This window comes from Corvus hawaiiensis, unplaced genomic scaffold (genome assembly GCF_020740725.1).
Source record: "Corvus hawaiiensis isolate bCorHaw1 unplaced genomic scaffold, bCorHaw1.pri.cur scaffold_255_ctg1, whole genome shotgun sequence".
Taxonomy (NCBI): domain Eukaryota; kingdom Metazoa; phylum Chordata; class Aves; order Passeriformes; family Corvidae; genus Corvus; species Corvus hawaiiensis.
The window spans coordinates 32,712-46,482 of record NW_025963321.1 but is presented as its reverse complement, the minus strand read 5'-3'; the positions used below and the strand labels follow the sequence as shown (position 1 = coordinate 46,482).

General features: G+C 64.1%; 2 protein-coding genes across 3 annotated transcripts in view; both read left to right on the top strand.

Annotated features, from left to right (window-relative positions):
• Positions 1-1,097: 1,097 nt before the first annotated feature.
• The window catches only part of LOC125320882 (adhesion G protein-coupled receptor L1-like), a gene marked incomplete at its 3' end in the record, with an annotated part of 44,920 nt that continues 32,246 nt past the window's right edge, over positions 1,098-13,771 (top strand). The window contains 4 exon segments of the mRNA XM_048293299.1: positions 1,098-1,251; positions 6,060-6,133; positions 6,135-6,274; positions 8,449-8,558. Coding sequence (XP_048149256.1) covers positions 1,098-1,251; positions 6,060-6,133; positions 6,135-6,274; positions 8,449-8,558 — 478 coding nt within the window.
• Positions 10,357-13,474, top strand: LOC125320883 (keratin-associated protein 9-1-like). Of its 2 annotated transcripts, none has more exons than XM_048293301.1 (2): positions 10,357-10,994; positions 11,099-13,474. In XM_048293301.1, the coding sequence occupies exon 2, from the start codon at positions 12,020-12,022 to the stop codon at positions 13,463-13,465; it is 1,446 nt and encodes a 481-aa protein (XP_048149258.1). In that variant the 5' UTR covers positions 10,357-10,994; positions 11,099-12,019; the 3' UTR covers positions 13,466-13,474. The 2 variants fall into 2 exon arrangements, with proteins under 2 accessions (XP_048149258.1, XP_048149257.1); XM_048293300.1 differs by having other exon boundaries at positions 10,357-11,807; positions 11,841-13,474.

The following is a 13,771-nucleotide window of genomic DNA, read 5'->3' as shown; positions in this document are numbered from 1 at the left end:
GGTGTGCGAGGGGCGTGTGACACAACAGGGCTGTGCGAGGGGCGTGCAAAACACCCCGGGGTGGGCCAGGCTTGTAAAACAGCCCGGAGGTGCCTCTGCTTGTGTGAGGGGCGTGCGAGGGGCGTTCATGGCTCATGTGGCGCCCCAGGGGTGCAAGGGGCGTGCAAGGAGTGTGCGAGGGGCTGGGACGTGTTCCAGCGGTGCCTGGGCTTGTGCAAGGGGTGTGCGAGGGCTTTGTGACACCCCGGAGGTGCCCTGGGTGTGCGAGGGGTGTGCAAGGCTGGTGTGACACCCAGAAATGGCCACGGGTGTGCGAGGGGCGTGTGAGGGCTGTGACACGTCCCAGAGGGGCATGTGCTTGTGCAAGGGGTGTGCAAGGCGGGTGCGATGCCCCCGAGGCGGCCTGGATTGTGCAAAGGGGGTGCAGGGATTGTGTAAGGGGTGTGCAAGGGCCGGGTAAGGTCGGGGCTCACGGGGGTGTGCAAGGGACGCGTGTCCGTCTAATGTTGGTGCAAGGGGCGTGCAAGGGATGCGGAGCACCGCAGGGCTGGACAAGTGCTTGTGCAAGGGGTGTGTGCGGGGTGTGTAAGGGTTGAGGAGTGTTTCAGCAGGGCTGGGCTGCACCCCACGGGTGTGCAACGGGTGTTGCAAGGGCGGTGTGAGGTCTCTGCAAGACCCCAGGGGCGTGCAAGGATTGTGTAAGGCTTGTGCAAGGCTTGCACAGCACCCCAGGGGTGTGTAAGGGTGTGCAAGGGTTGAGTAGTGTTTGAGCAGGGGCTGGGCTGCACCCCAGGGGTGTGTGAGGGGTGTGTAAGGGGTGTGTAAGGGGTGTGAAAGGCACGGGCTAGGATTGTGTAAGGCTTGTGCAAGGCTGGTGCAGCATCCCAGGGGTGTGTAAGGGGTGTGCAAGGGGTGTGCAAGGGCTGTGTAAGGGGTGTGCAATGGGTGTGTAATGGGTGTGTAAGGGCTGTGTAAAAGGGAGTGTAAGGGTGTGCAATGGGTGTGCAATGGGGTGCAATGGGGGTGCAATGGGGGTGCAAGGCTGGCTCAGCCCCCGGGTGTGCAATGAGTGTGCAATGAGTGTGCAAGGGGGTGCAATGGGGGCCGCGGGCGGTGCCAGGGCCGTGCAAAGCTCGCCCGGGGATCGAGCGGTGCCCGCCCGGAGCCGATTGAGGGGAGCTCCGGGAGCCGGGAACGCCCCAAAGTCCGGGATCGGGGATCGGGGGGGATCCGGGATCCGGGAGGTGCCGGGTTCGGGGATCTGGGAACGCCCCAAAGTCCGGGATCGGGGATCCGGGATCTGGGAACGCCCCAAAGTCCGGGATCCGGGAGGTGCCGGGTTCGGGGATCTGGGAACGCCCCAAAGTCCGGGATCGGGATCCGGGATCTGGGAACGCCCCAAAGTCCGGGATCCGGGAGGTGCCTGGGTTCGGGGGATCTGGGAACGCCCCAAAGTCCGGGATCAGGGATCCGGATCTGGGAACGCCCCAAAGTCCGGGATCCGGGAGGTGCCGGGTTCGGGGATCTGGGAACGCCCCAAATTCCGGATCAGGGATCTGGGATCTGGGAATGCCCCGAAGTCCGGGATCAGGGATTCGGGAGGTGCCGGTTCGGGGATCCCGGGGGGGCCCTGGGAATGGGGGAGATCCCGGATTTGGGGGATTTGGGGGATTTGGGATCTGGGATTGGGGGGCCACCGATTTTTGGGACCTGGGATCTGGGATTAGGGACATCCCGGATTTGGGGGTGACCCAGGATCCAGGATCGGGGAGATCCCAGATTTGGGATGACCGAAGAATCTGGGATGGGGGGATCCCGGATTTGGGGGTGACCCAGGAGCCGGGATTGGGGGGGACACCGATTTTTGGGGACCCGGGATCTGGGATCGGGGGGATCCCGGATTTGGGGGTGACCCAGGATCCGGGATTGGGGGCAGCCCGGATTTGGGGGTGACCCAGGATCTGGGATCGGGGAGATCCTGGTGCCTTGGAGAAAGGGAGACCCCGGGTTTTGGGGGATCCGGGATCTGGGGTTGGGGGCAGCCCGGATTTTGGGATCGGGGTCTCCATTGTCAGGGATTGGGACACCCCTGATTTTGGGGGTCCCAGGTGTTTGGGATTGGGAGCCTCTGGATTTTGGGATCCAGGTGTTTGGGATTGGGGACACCCTGGATTTTGGGGTCCCAGGTGTTTGGGATTGGGGGAGCCTCTGGATTTTGGGGTCCCAGGTGTTTGGGATTGGGAGCCTCTGGATTTTGGGATCCCAGGTGTTCGGGATTGGGGACACCCTGGATTTTGGGGTCCCGGGTGTTTGGGATTGGGAGACGCTGTATTTTGGGGTCCCAGGTGTGCGGGATGGGGGGACACCCTGGATTTTGGGGTCCCAGGTGTTTGGGATTGGGGGCCTCTGGATTTTGGGGTCCCAGGTGTTTGGGATGGGGGGACACCCTGGATTTTGGGGGTCCCAGGTGTTTGGGATTGGGAGCCCCTGGATTTTGGGGTCCCAGGTGTTTGGGATTGGGAGCCGCTGGATTTTGGGGTCCCAGGTGTTTGGGATTGGGGGAACGCAGGTGTGTCAGCTGGGGGGGCAGGTGTTTGGGATCGGGGATCCGGGTGTGCAGGATTGGGGATCAGGGTGTTTGGGATTTGGGATCAGGGTGTTTGGGATCAGGGGATCCGGGTGTGCAGGATTGGGGATCCGGGTGTTTGGGATTTGGGATCCGGGTGTTTGGGATTTGGGATCAGGGTGTTTGGGATCAGGGGATCCGGGTGTGCAGGATTGGGGATCCGGGTGTGCAGGATTTGGGATCCGGGTGTTTGGGATTTGGGATCAGGGTGTTTGGGATCAGGGGATCCGGGTGTGCAGGATTTGGGATCCGGGTGTGCAGGATTTGGGATCAGGGTGTTTGGGATCAGGGGATCCGGGTGTGCAGGATTTGGGATCCGGGTGTGCAGGATTTGGGATCAGGGTGTTTGGGATTTGGGATCCGGGTGTGCAGGATTGGGGATCCGGGTGTGCAGGATTGGGGATCCGGGTGTTTGGGATTTGGGATCCGGGTGTTTGGGATTTGGGATCAGGGTGTTTGGGATCAGGGGATCAGGTGTTTGGGATTTGGGATCAGGGTGTTTGGGATCAGGGGATCCGGGTGTGCAGCATTTGGGATCAGGGTGTTTGGGATCGGGATCCAGGTGTGCAGGATTGGGGATCCGGGTGTGCAGGATTTGGGGTCTGGGTGTTTGGGATCAGGAGATCCAGCTGTTCGGGATTTGGTGTCCCAGGTGTGCAGGATTTGGGATCCGGCTGTGCAGGATTTGCGACTGGGGTGCGCAGGATTTGGGATCCGGGTGTGCAGGATTGGGTGTCCCGGGTGTTTGGGATTGGGTGTCCCGGTGTTTGGGATCAGGGGATCCGGGTGTGCAGGATTTGGGATCCGGGTGTGCAGGATTTGGGATCCAGGTGTTTGGGATTTGGGATCCAGGTGTGCAGGATTTGGCATCCAGGTGTGCAGGATTTGGGTGTCCCAGGTGTGCAGGATTTGGGATCCGGGTGTGCAGGATTTGGGATCCAGGTGTTTGGGATTTGGGATCCGGGTGTTTGGGATTTGGGTGTCCCAGGTGTGCAGGATTTGGGATCCGGGTGTGCAGGATTTGGGATCCAGGTGTTTGGGATTTGGGTGTCCCGGGTGTGCAGGATTTGGGATCGGAGTGTGCAGGATTTGGGTGTCCCAGCTGTGCAGGATTTGGGATCCAGGTGTTTGGATTTGGGTGTCCCAGCTGTGCCGGATTTGGGATCCAGGTGTGCAGGATTTGGGATCCAGGTGTGCAGGATTTGGGTGTCCCAGCTGTGCAGGCTTGGTGGGATCCCGGTGTCAGGGGCTGGGGGATCCCAAAAGTCCAGGATTGGGGGTCCTCATTGTCAGGGATTGGGGACCCCCTGATTTTGGGGTCCCAGGTGTTTGGGATCGGGGGGATCCAGGTGTCCAGGACTGGGGGGAGCCGGGAGTCAGGGGCTGGGGGGATCCGGGATTTTGGGGTCCCAGGTGTCGGATTGGGGGGTCCCAAGTGTCGGGCTCAGGGGGGACCCGGGTGTCGGGGGACTGGGGGGATCCGGGATTTTGGGGTCCCCAAACATCCATTGGGGATCCCTCTTGTCCAGGTTTTGGGGTCCCAGGTGTCTGAGAGGACCCGGGTGTTCGGGATTGAGGAAACCCCAGGTTTTGGGGTCCGGGGTGTGTCAGCTCGGGGGGGTCTCAGGACTTTGGGATTGGGCTCCCAAATGTCCGGGATTGGGGATCCCAGGTGGTGGGATTTGGGGCTGGGGGCTGCAGGGCCGGGGGGTGCCCAGGTCCCTGATTTGGGGTTCGGGACCCAGGTGGCCCCGGTGCCCCCAGGGCTGAGCAGGGCACAGAGGTGGGGCTGGGGGACCCCGCTTGGGGGTGCAGGGCCCCGTTTGGGGCTCCCTGACCCTGTTTGGGGTTCGCTGACCCCGTTTGGGGGTTCGTTGGCCCCGTTTGGGGTTCGCTGACCCCGTTTGGGTTTCGTTGGCCCCGTTTGGGGTTCGCTGACCCCCTTTGGGGCTCCCTGGCCCCGTTTGGGGGTGCAGGGCCCCATCTGGGGCTCCCTGACCCCCTTTGGGGGTGCAGGGCCCCGTTTGGGGTTCGCTGACCCCGTTTGGGGTTCGTTGGCCCCGTTTGGGGCTCCCTGACCCCGTTTGGGGTCCGCTGACGCCCCCCAGGCTGGTTTGGGGCCCCCCTTTGTCCCGGCCCATTGGGATCCGGTGTGGGGGCACCCCCGGCGCTGGGGGGAGAGGGGTGGGGGTACCCCCCCTTTTGGGGTTCCCTGACCCCTTTTGGGGTTCCCTGACCCTGTTTTGGGGTTCCTGACCCCTTTAGGAGTTCCCTGACCCCACTTGGGGGTTCTCTGACCCCATTTTGGGGTTCCCTGACCCCATTTGGGGTTCCAGGGCTGATCCGGGGTGCGCTCCCGTTCGGGCTGGCTGTGGGATCTGCTGTGCGAGGGGTACCCGCTGGAGCTGCGGGTTTGGGGTATCCCGGGTGTTTTGGGGTTCCCTGACCCCATTTGGGGTTCCCTGACCCCGTTTTGGGGTTCTCTGACCCTGTTTGGGGTTCCTGACCCCGTTTTGGGGTTCCCGGACCCCTTTAGGAGTTCCCTGACCCCGTTTTGGCGTTCCCTGACCCCGTTTTGGGGTTCCCTGACCCCAGGGCTGATCCGGGGTCGCTCTCGTTGGGGCTGGTGCGCCGGGAGCCGGTGTGTGAGGGGCACCCCTGGGTGGGAGGGATTGGGGTACCCCGGCTGTTTTGGGGTTCCCTGACCCCGTTTTGGGGCTCCCTGACCCCTTTAGGAGTTCCCTGACCCCATTTTGGGGTTCCCTGACCCGTTTTGGGGTTCCCTGACCCCAGGGCTGATCCGGGGGCGCTCCCACTGGGTCTGGCGCAGCGGGATCTGCTGTGGGAGGGATTGGGGTACCCCGGCTGGTTTGGGGTTCCCTGATCCCGTTTTGGGGTTCCAGGCTGATCCGGGCGCGCTCCCGTTCGGGCTGGCTGTGGGATCTGCTGTGCGAGGGGTACCCGCTGGGGCTGCGGGGTTTGGGGTACCCCGGGTGTTTTGGGGTTCCCTGACCCCATTTGGGGTTCCCTGACCCCGTTCGGGGTTTCCCGACCCCGTTTTGGGGTTCCCTGGCCCTTTAAGAGTTCCCTGACCCCATTTTGGGGCTCCCTGACCCCATTTTGGGGTTCCAGGGCTGATCCGGGGCGCGCTCCCGTTCGGGCTGGCTGTGGGATCTGCTGTGCGAGGGGTACCCGCTGGGGCTGCGGGGTTTGGGGTACCCCGGGTGTTTTGGGGTTCCCTGACCCCATTTTGGGGTTCCCTGACCCCGTTTTGGGGTTCCAGGGCTGATCCGGGGCGCGCTCCCGTTCGGGCTGGCTGTGGGATCTGCTGTGCGAGGGGTACCCGCTGGGGCTGCGGGGTTTGGGGTACCCCGGGGGTTTGGGGTTCCCTGACCCCATTTTGGGGTTCCCTGACCCCGTTTTGGGGTTCCAGGGCTGATCCGGGGCGCGCTCCCGTTCGGGCTGGCGCGCCGGGAGCTGGCGTGCGAGGGGTACCCGCTGGAGCTGCCGCTGCCCCGGCAGCGACGTGGTGCTGGTGGCCGATGCCAACTACGGCCGGACCGACGACAAAATCTGCGACGCCGACCCCGGGCAGATGGCGAACGTGCAGTGCTACCTGCCCCAGGCACACCCCATCATGGCCCAGAGGTGACACTGGGGGCACTGGGGGGGCACTGGGGGCACTGGGGGTACTGGGGGTACTGGGAGTACTGGGGGTACTGGGGGCACTGGGGGCACTGGGCAGATGGCGAACGTGCAGTGCTACCTGCCCCAGGCACACCCCATCATGGCCCAGAGGTGACACTGGGGGCACTGGGGACACTGGGGGTACTGGGAGGGCACTGGGGGCACTGGGGGTACTGGGGGCACTGGGGGTACTGGGGGTACTGGGGGCACTGGGGGTACTGGGGGTACTGGGAGTACTGGGGGCACTGGGGGTACTGGGAGGGCACTGGGGGCACTGGGGGTACTGGGGGTACTGGGAGGGCACTGGGGACACTGAAGGCACTGGGGTACTGAGGACACTGGGGACATTGGGGACACTGGGAGTACTGGGGGCACTGGGGGTACTGGGGGGGCACTGGGGGCGCTGGGGGGACACTGGGGGTACTGGGGGGTACTGGGGACATTGGGGGCACTGGGAGGGCACTGGGGGTACTGGGGGCACTGGGGATACTGGGGGTACTGGGAGGGCGCTGGGGACACCGAAGGCACTGGGGTACTGAGGACACTGGGGGACATTGGGGACACTGGGGGTACTGGGGGTACTGGGGACATTGGGGACACTGGGAGTACTGGGGGCACTGGGGACATTGGGGACACTGGGAGTACTGGGGGCACTGGGGGTACTGGGGGGGCACTGGGGGCGCTGGGGGGACACTGGGAAGGTGTAGGAGGTTGGGGACATGGGGACAGATGGGCGATGGGGGACACAGCACTGGGAGTGGGACACGGGGACAGAGGGACAGGAAGGGGACACCCTGGGGACACCTGGGGACACCTGGGGACACCCTGGGGACACCCTGGGGACACCCCTTGGGACACCTTGGGGACACCCTGGGGACACCTTGGGGACACCCTGGGGACACCTTGGGACACCCCTGGGGACACCCTGGGGACACCCTGGGGACACCCTGGGGACACCCTTGGGACACCTTGGGGACACCCGGGGACACCTGGGACACCTTGGGGACACCTTGGGGACACCTTGGGACACCCGGGGACACCTGGGGACACCTTGGGGACACCTTGAGGACACCTTGAGGACACCTTGGGGACATGGGGACGGGCTGGAGCTGTGCAGGCGCTCAGGAGGGTGGGACATTGGGGGGTGGGGACCCGCTGGGGACTTGGGGACATGGAGGGGACGTGGCCCCGTGGGTGACGCGGGGGGCACCTGGGGACGGGCAGGACACGGGGACACGTGGGGTGGCACAAGGGGGGACACTGAGGGTGTGGGACAAGTGGGGTGGGTGGCCCTGGGGACAGCGTGGGGACAACACGGGGGTGGCACAGCTCAGGGACGTCCCCGTGTCCCCACGGCGCGCGCTGGCCCCCCAGGGGACACCTGAGTCCCGTGTCCCCAAATGCCGGGGCCACACCTGCGCCCTGCCCCCCCCCCCCGTGTCCTCGCTGTCCCTCCTGCCCCTGCTGGCCCCTGTCCTGTGTCCCCTGTCCTGTGTCCCCTGTCCCCATTGTCCTGTGTCCCCTGTCCCACTGTCCTGTGTCCCCTGTCCTGTGGCCCCTGTCCTGTGGCCCCTGTCCCACTGTCCTGTGGCCACTGTCCCCACTGTCCTGTGTCCCCTGTCCTGTGGCCCCTGTCCCACTGTCCTGCTGGCCCTTGTCCCTCCCTGTCCCCAGCCCCGTGTCCCCACGGCCCCCCTGTTGCTGCTGTCCCCCTCTGGCACCGTGTCCCAGCTCCTCGGTGTCCCCATGTCCCTGCTGTCCCCATGTCCCCATGTCCCTGCTGTCCCCTTGTCCCCATGTCCTGCTGTCCCCCTATGTTCCCCTGTGTCCCTTCGTGTCCTGTGTCCCCCCACATCTCCTCATGTCCCATATCCCCCCGTGTCCCCCCGTGTCCCCCCATGTCCCTGACGTGTCCCACATGTTCCCCATGTCCCCCTGTGTCCCCCGTGTCCCCCCCGTGTCCCCCGTGGTCCCCCCATGTCCCTGACGTGTCCCCCCCCATGTCCCCCGTGTCCCCCCATGTCCCTGATGTGTCCCCCCCCATGTCCCCCCATGTCCCTGATGTGTCCCCCCCATGTCCCCCCATGCCCCCCGTGTCCCCCACGTCCCTGACGTGTCCCCCCGTGTCCCCGCAGGTGCAATAACCGCACTCAGTGCGTGGTGGTCGCCGGCTCCGACGCCTTCCCCGACCCCTGTCCCGGCACCTACAAATACCTGGAGGTGCAGTACGACTGCGTGCCCTACAGTGAGTGCTGCCCCACGGCCCTGCCCCACCGAGCCTGCCCCATACAGCCACGGCCCTGCCCCACAGCTCAGCCCCACAGCCCTGCGCTGTCCTGCCCCACAGCTCTGCCCCACAGCTCTGCCCCACAGCCCTGTGCTGTCCTGCCCCACAGCTCTGCCCCACAGCTCAGCCCCACAGCTCTGCCCCACAGCTCTGCCCCATAGCCCTGTGCTGTCCTGCCCCACAGCCCTGCCCCACAGCTCAGCCCCACAGCTCAGCCCCACAGCTCTGCCCCACAGCCCTGCGCTGTCCTGCCCCACAGCTCTGCCCCACAGCTCAGCCCCACAGCTCAGCCCCACAGCCCTGTGGTGTCCTGCCCCATAGCCCTGCGCTGTCCTGCCCCACAGCCCTGCCCCACAGCCCTGCCCCACAGCTCTGCCCCACAGCTCTGCCCCACAGCAGCCCCATCCCGGCACCCACAAGTACCTGGAGGTGCCGTGCGTCCCCTACAGCGAGTGCTGCCCCCCAGCTCTGCCCCATGGCTGCTGTCCTGCCCCACGGCGCTGCCCCACAGCGCCCCCAGCTCAGCACCCCCAAGGTGCTGAAGGACTGCGTCCCCCAGCTCTGCCCCCCAGCTCTGCCCCCCAGCTCTGCCCCACAGCGTCCCCCCCAGCCCCACAGCACCCCATAGCACCCAGAGGTGCACCCGGGGAGTCCCGCCCCACAGCGGAACCCCATGGGGACCCCACAGCGCCGCCCATGTCCCACCCCACGGCACCTACAGGGACCCCAGAGCACCCCAGGGACCCCCAACCCCCCAACCCTGGGGGCCCTGGGGGCACCCGGACACCTGGGGGGGGAGGGGGATGGGATTGGGGAGGGGGGCGGGGCCCGGGGCCTCGGGGAGCCCCCAGGTGTCTGGGGGGGCTGTGCCCCCCTCGGGGTCCCCCCGTGTGGTGTTTGTCCCCCCCAGCCGGGGCGTGACCCTCCCGTCCCCAATTTTGGACCCCCCCGTGTCCGTCCCTCTGGGGGGGCCGCCCCCCCCTTGGGGCTGTTGGGGGGCTCTGTCTGACCTGGGGGGCCCGGGGGGGTTGGGGTGACCCCGTCTCTCCCCAGGCGCCGTCGCGGGACCCCCAAAACCCCCCCGGCCCCTCCCCCCCCTTTGCTTTGCAGCCGCCGCCGGAGCCGCCCGAGGGAACGGCCGGGACCGGGCCGGACACGGCCAGACAGGGCTGGACACGGCACCGGCCCCGGGACACGCACCGGGCACAGCAGCACGGCACCAACAGGGCACCGACACGGCACCGACACGGCAAAACCACACCGGAACCATGCCAAAAACATGCCAAAACAGCACCAAAACAGCACCAAAATAACACCAGAACACCACCAAAATAACACCAAAACCACACCAAAGCAACACCAAAACAACACCAAAACAACACCAGAACCACACCAACACAACAACAAAACAACACCAAAACCACACCAAAACAACACCAAAACAACACCAAAACAACATCAAAAAATCACCAAAACCACCCCAGAACCAGAGCTGGTGCCAGCCCATGGGGCTGGGGGGGCCGAGCACACACCTGTGCACGCTGAGCACACACCTGGGGCGGGTGGAACACACCTGTGCACACTCGGGACATGCCCAGCACACACCTGTACCTGCTGAGGGCACACCTGGCACAGTGTGACACACCTGTAGCTGCCGAGGGCACACCTGGCACAGGGTGACACACCTGTACCTGCCGAGGGCACACCTGGTGGGCAGTGACACACCTGTACCTGCCAGGGGCACACTTGGCACAGTGTGACACACCTGTACCTGCTGAGGGCACACCTGGCGCAGTGTGACACACCTGTACCTGCCAGGGGCACACCTGGTGGGCAGTGACACACCTGTACCTGCTGAGGGCACACCTGGCACAGTGTGACACACCTGTACCTGCTGAGGGCACACCTGGTGGGCAGTGACACACCTGTACCTGCTGAGGGCACACCTGGCGCAGTGTGACACACCTGTAGCTGCCAGGGGCACACCTGGTGGGCAGTGACACACCTGTACCTGCCGAGGGCACACCTGGTGGGCAGTGACACACCTGTACCTGCCAGGGGCACACCTGGCACAGTGTGACACACCTGTACCTGCTGAGGGCACACCTGGCACAGGGTGACACACCTGTACCTGCTGAGGGCACACCTGGCACAGTGTGACACACCTGTAGCTGCCGAGGGCACACCTGGCACAGGGTGACACACCTGTACCTGCCGAGGGCACACCTGGTGGGCAGTGACACACCTGTACCTGCCAGGGGCACACCTGGCACAGTGTGACACACCTGTACCTGCCGAGGGCACACCTGGTGGGCAGTGACACACCTGTACCTGCCAGGGGCACACCTGGCACAGTGTGACACACCTGTACCTGCTGAGGGCACACCTGGCGCAGTGTGACACACCTGTACCTGCCAGGGGCACACCTGGTGGGCAGTGACACACCTGTACCTGCTGAGGGCACACCTGGCACAGTGTGACACACCTGTACCTGCCAGGGGCACACCTGGCACAGTGTGACACACCTGTACCTGCCGAGGGCACACCTGGCGCAGCGTGACACACCTGTGCCTGCTGAGGGCACACCTGGCTGGCAGCGACACACCTGTAGCTGCCAGGGGCACACCTGGCACAGGGTGACACACCTGTACCTGCCGAGGGCACACCTGGCACAGCGTGACACACCTGTACCTGCTGAGGGCACACCTGGTGGGCAGTGACACACCTGTACCTGCCGAGGGGCACACCTGGTGGGCAGTGACACACCTGTAGCTGCTGAGGGTACACCTGGCACAGCGTGACACACCTGTGCCTGCCGAGGGCACACCTGGCACAGCGTGGCACACCTGTAACTGCCGAGGGCACACCTGGCTGGGGGCACACCTGGCGCAGTGTGACACACCTGTACCTGCCGAGGGCACACCTGGCACAGCGTGACACACCTGTAGCTGCCGAAGGCACACCTGGCAGGGGGTGTGTCAACCACCCGGGCACGCTCGGGCCACGCTGAACACGCACCTGGAGTGGGGGGCGGAGCGGGTTGCACTCACCTGGGTGTGCTGAGGACACGCTGAACACCTGGGCACCCTCTGAACACACCTGGACAGGCTCAGACACACCTGGCACACACCTTGCACACTGAATGCACACCTGGAGGGCGGCGTGGTGCGGGCTGAGCACACCTGTGTGCGTGTTCAGAGCACACCTGTGCGTGTTCAGAGCACACCTGTGTGTGTCCAGAGCACACCTGTGTGTGTTCAGAGCACACTGAGCACACCTGTGTGTGTTCAGAGCACACCTGTGTGCATGTTCAGAGCACACTGAGCACACCTGTGTGTGTCCAGAGCACACCTGTGTGCGTGTTCAGAGCACAGGGAGCACACCTGTGTGTGTTCAGAGCACAGGGAGCACACCTGTGCATGTTCAGAGCACACCTGTGTGTGTCCAGAGCACACGGAGCACACCTGTGCGTGTCCAGAGCACACCTGTGCCTGTCCAGAGCACACGGAGCACACCTGTGCGTGTCCAGAGCACACCTGTGCGTGTTCAGAGCACACCTGTGTGCGTGTTCAGAGCACAGGGAGCACACCTGTGCGTGTCCAGAGCACACCGAGCACACCTGTGTGTGTTCAGAGCACACCTGTGTGCCTGTTCAGAGCACACGGAGCACACCTGTGCGTGTCCAGAGCACACCTGTGTGTGTTAAGAGCACACCTGCACATGTTCAGAGCACACTGAGCACACCTGTGTGTGTTCAGAGCACACCTGTGCCTGTCCAGAGCACACCTGTGTGTGTTCAGAGCACACCTGTGTGTGTTCAGAGCACACTGGGCACATCTGTGTGTTTCCAGAGCACACCTGTGTGTGTTCAGAGCACACCTGCACATGTTCAGAGCACACCGAGCACACCTGTGTGTGTTCAGAGCACACCTGTGTGTGTTCAGAGCACACTGGGCACATCTGTGTGTTTCCAGAGCACACCTGTGCCTGTCCAGAGCACACCTGTGCATGTTCAGAGCACACCTGTGTGCCTGTCCAGAGCACACCTGTGTGCGTGTTCACAGCACACCCGTGGGTGTTCAGAGCACACCTGCACATGTTCAGAGCACACTGAGCACACCTGTGCATGTTCAGAGCACACCCGTGGGTGTTCAGAGCACACCTGTGTGTGTTCAGAGCACACCTGCACATGTTCAGAGCACACTGAGCACACCTGTGTGTGTTCAGAGCACACCTGTGCCTGTCCAGAGCACACCTGTGTGTGTTCAGAGCACACCTGTGTGTGTTCAGAGCACACCTGTGCCTGTCCAGAGCACACCTGTGTGTGTTCAGAGCACACCTGTGTGTGTTCAGAGCACACTGGGCACATCTGTGTGTTTCCAGAGCACACCTGTGCCTGTCCAGAGCACACCTGTGCGTGTCCAGAGCATACCTGTGCGTGTTCAGAGCACACCTGTGTGCGTGTTCACAGCACACCTGTGTGTGTTCAGAGCACAGGGAGCACACCTGTGCATGTTCAGAGCACACCCGTGGGTGTTCAGAGCACACCTGTGTGTGTTCACAGCACACCTGTGTGTGTTCACAGCACACCTGTGTGTGTTCAGAGCACACCCGTGAGTGTTCAGAGCGCACTGGGCACAGGTTGTGCACCCCAACCCCACGCCAGGTGTGCGAGCCAAGCGTGCCAGACACACCTGGACACACTCGGGACACGCCCAGCCCGCTCCTCACAGGCTGAGCCCACCCTAGGGGCGGCGGGCGGGGCACACCCAACACACCCGGACACGCGCGGGACACACCCAGAGACTGGCAGAGCACACCGGGCACACCTGGGGCACACCTGGGCACACCTGGGACACACCTAGGCACACCTATGAACACACATTGACACACTGACACACACACTGACACTCACACTGACACACACACACACTCAACCTCACACACACACACTCACACACACACTCACGCACACACACTCACGCACACTCACACACTCACACTCCCGCTCACACTCACACACACAGTCACACTCACACACGCTCACATTCACACTCTCACGCACTCACTCACTCCCACTCTCACACTCACATTCACACACTCACACTCACACTCTCACATTCACCGTCACACACTCACACTCACACAGTCACACTCACACAGTCACACAC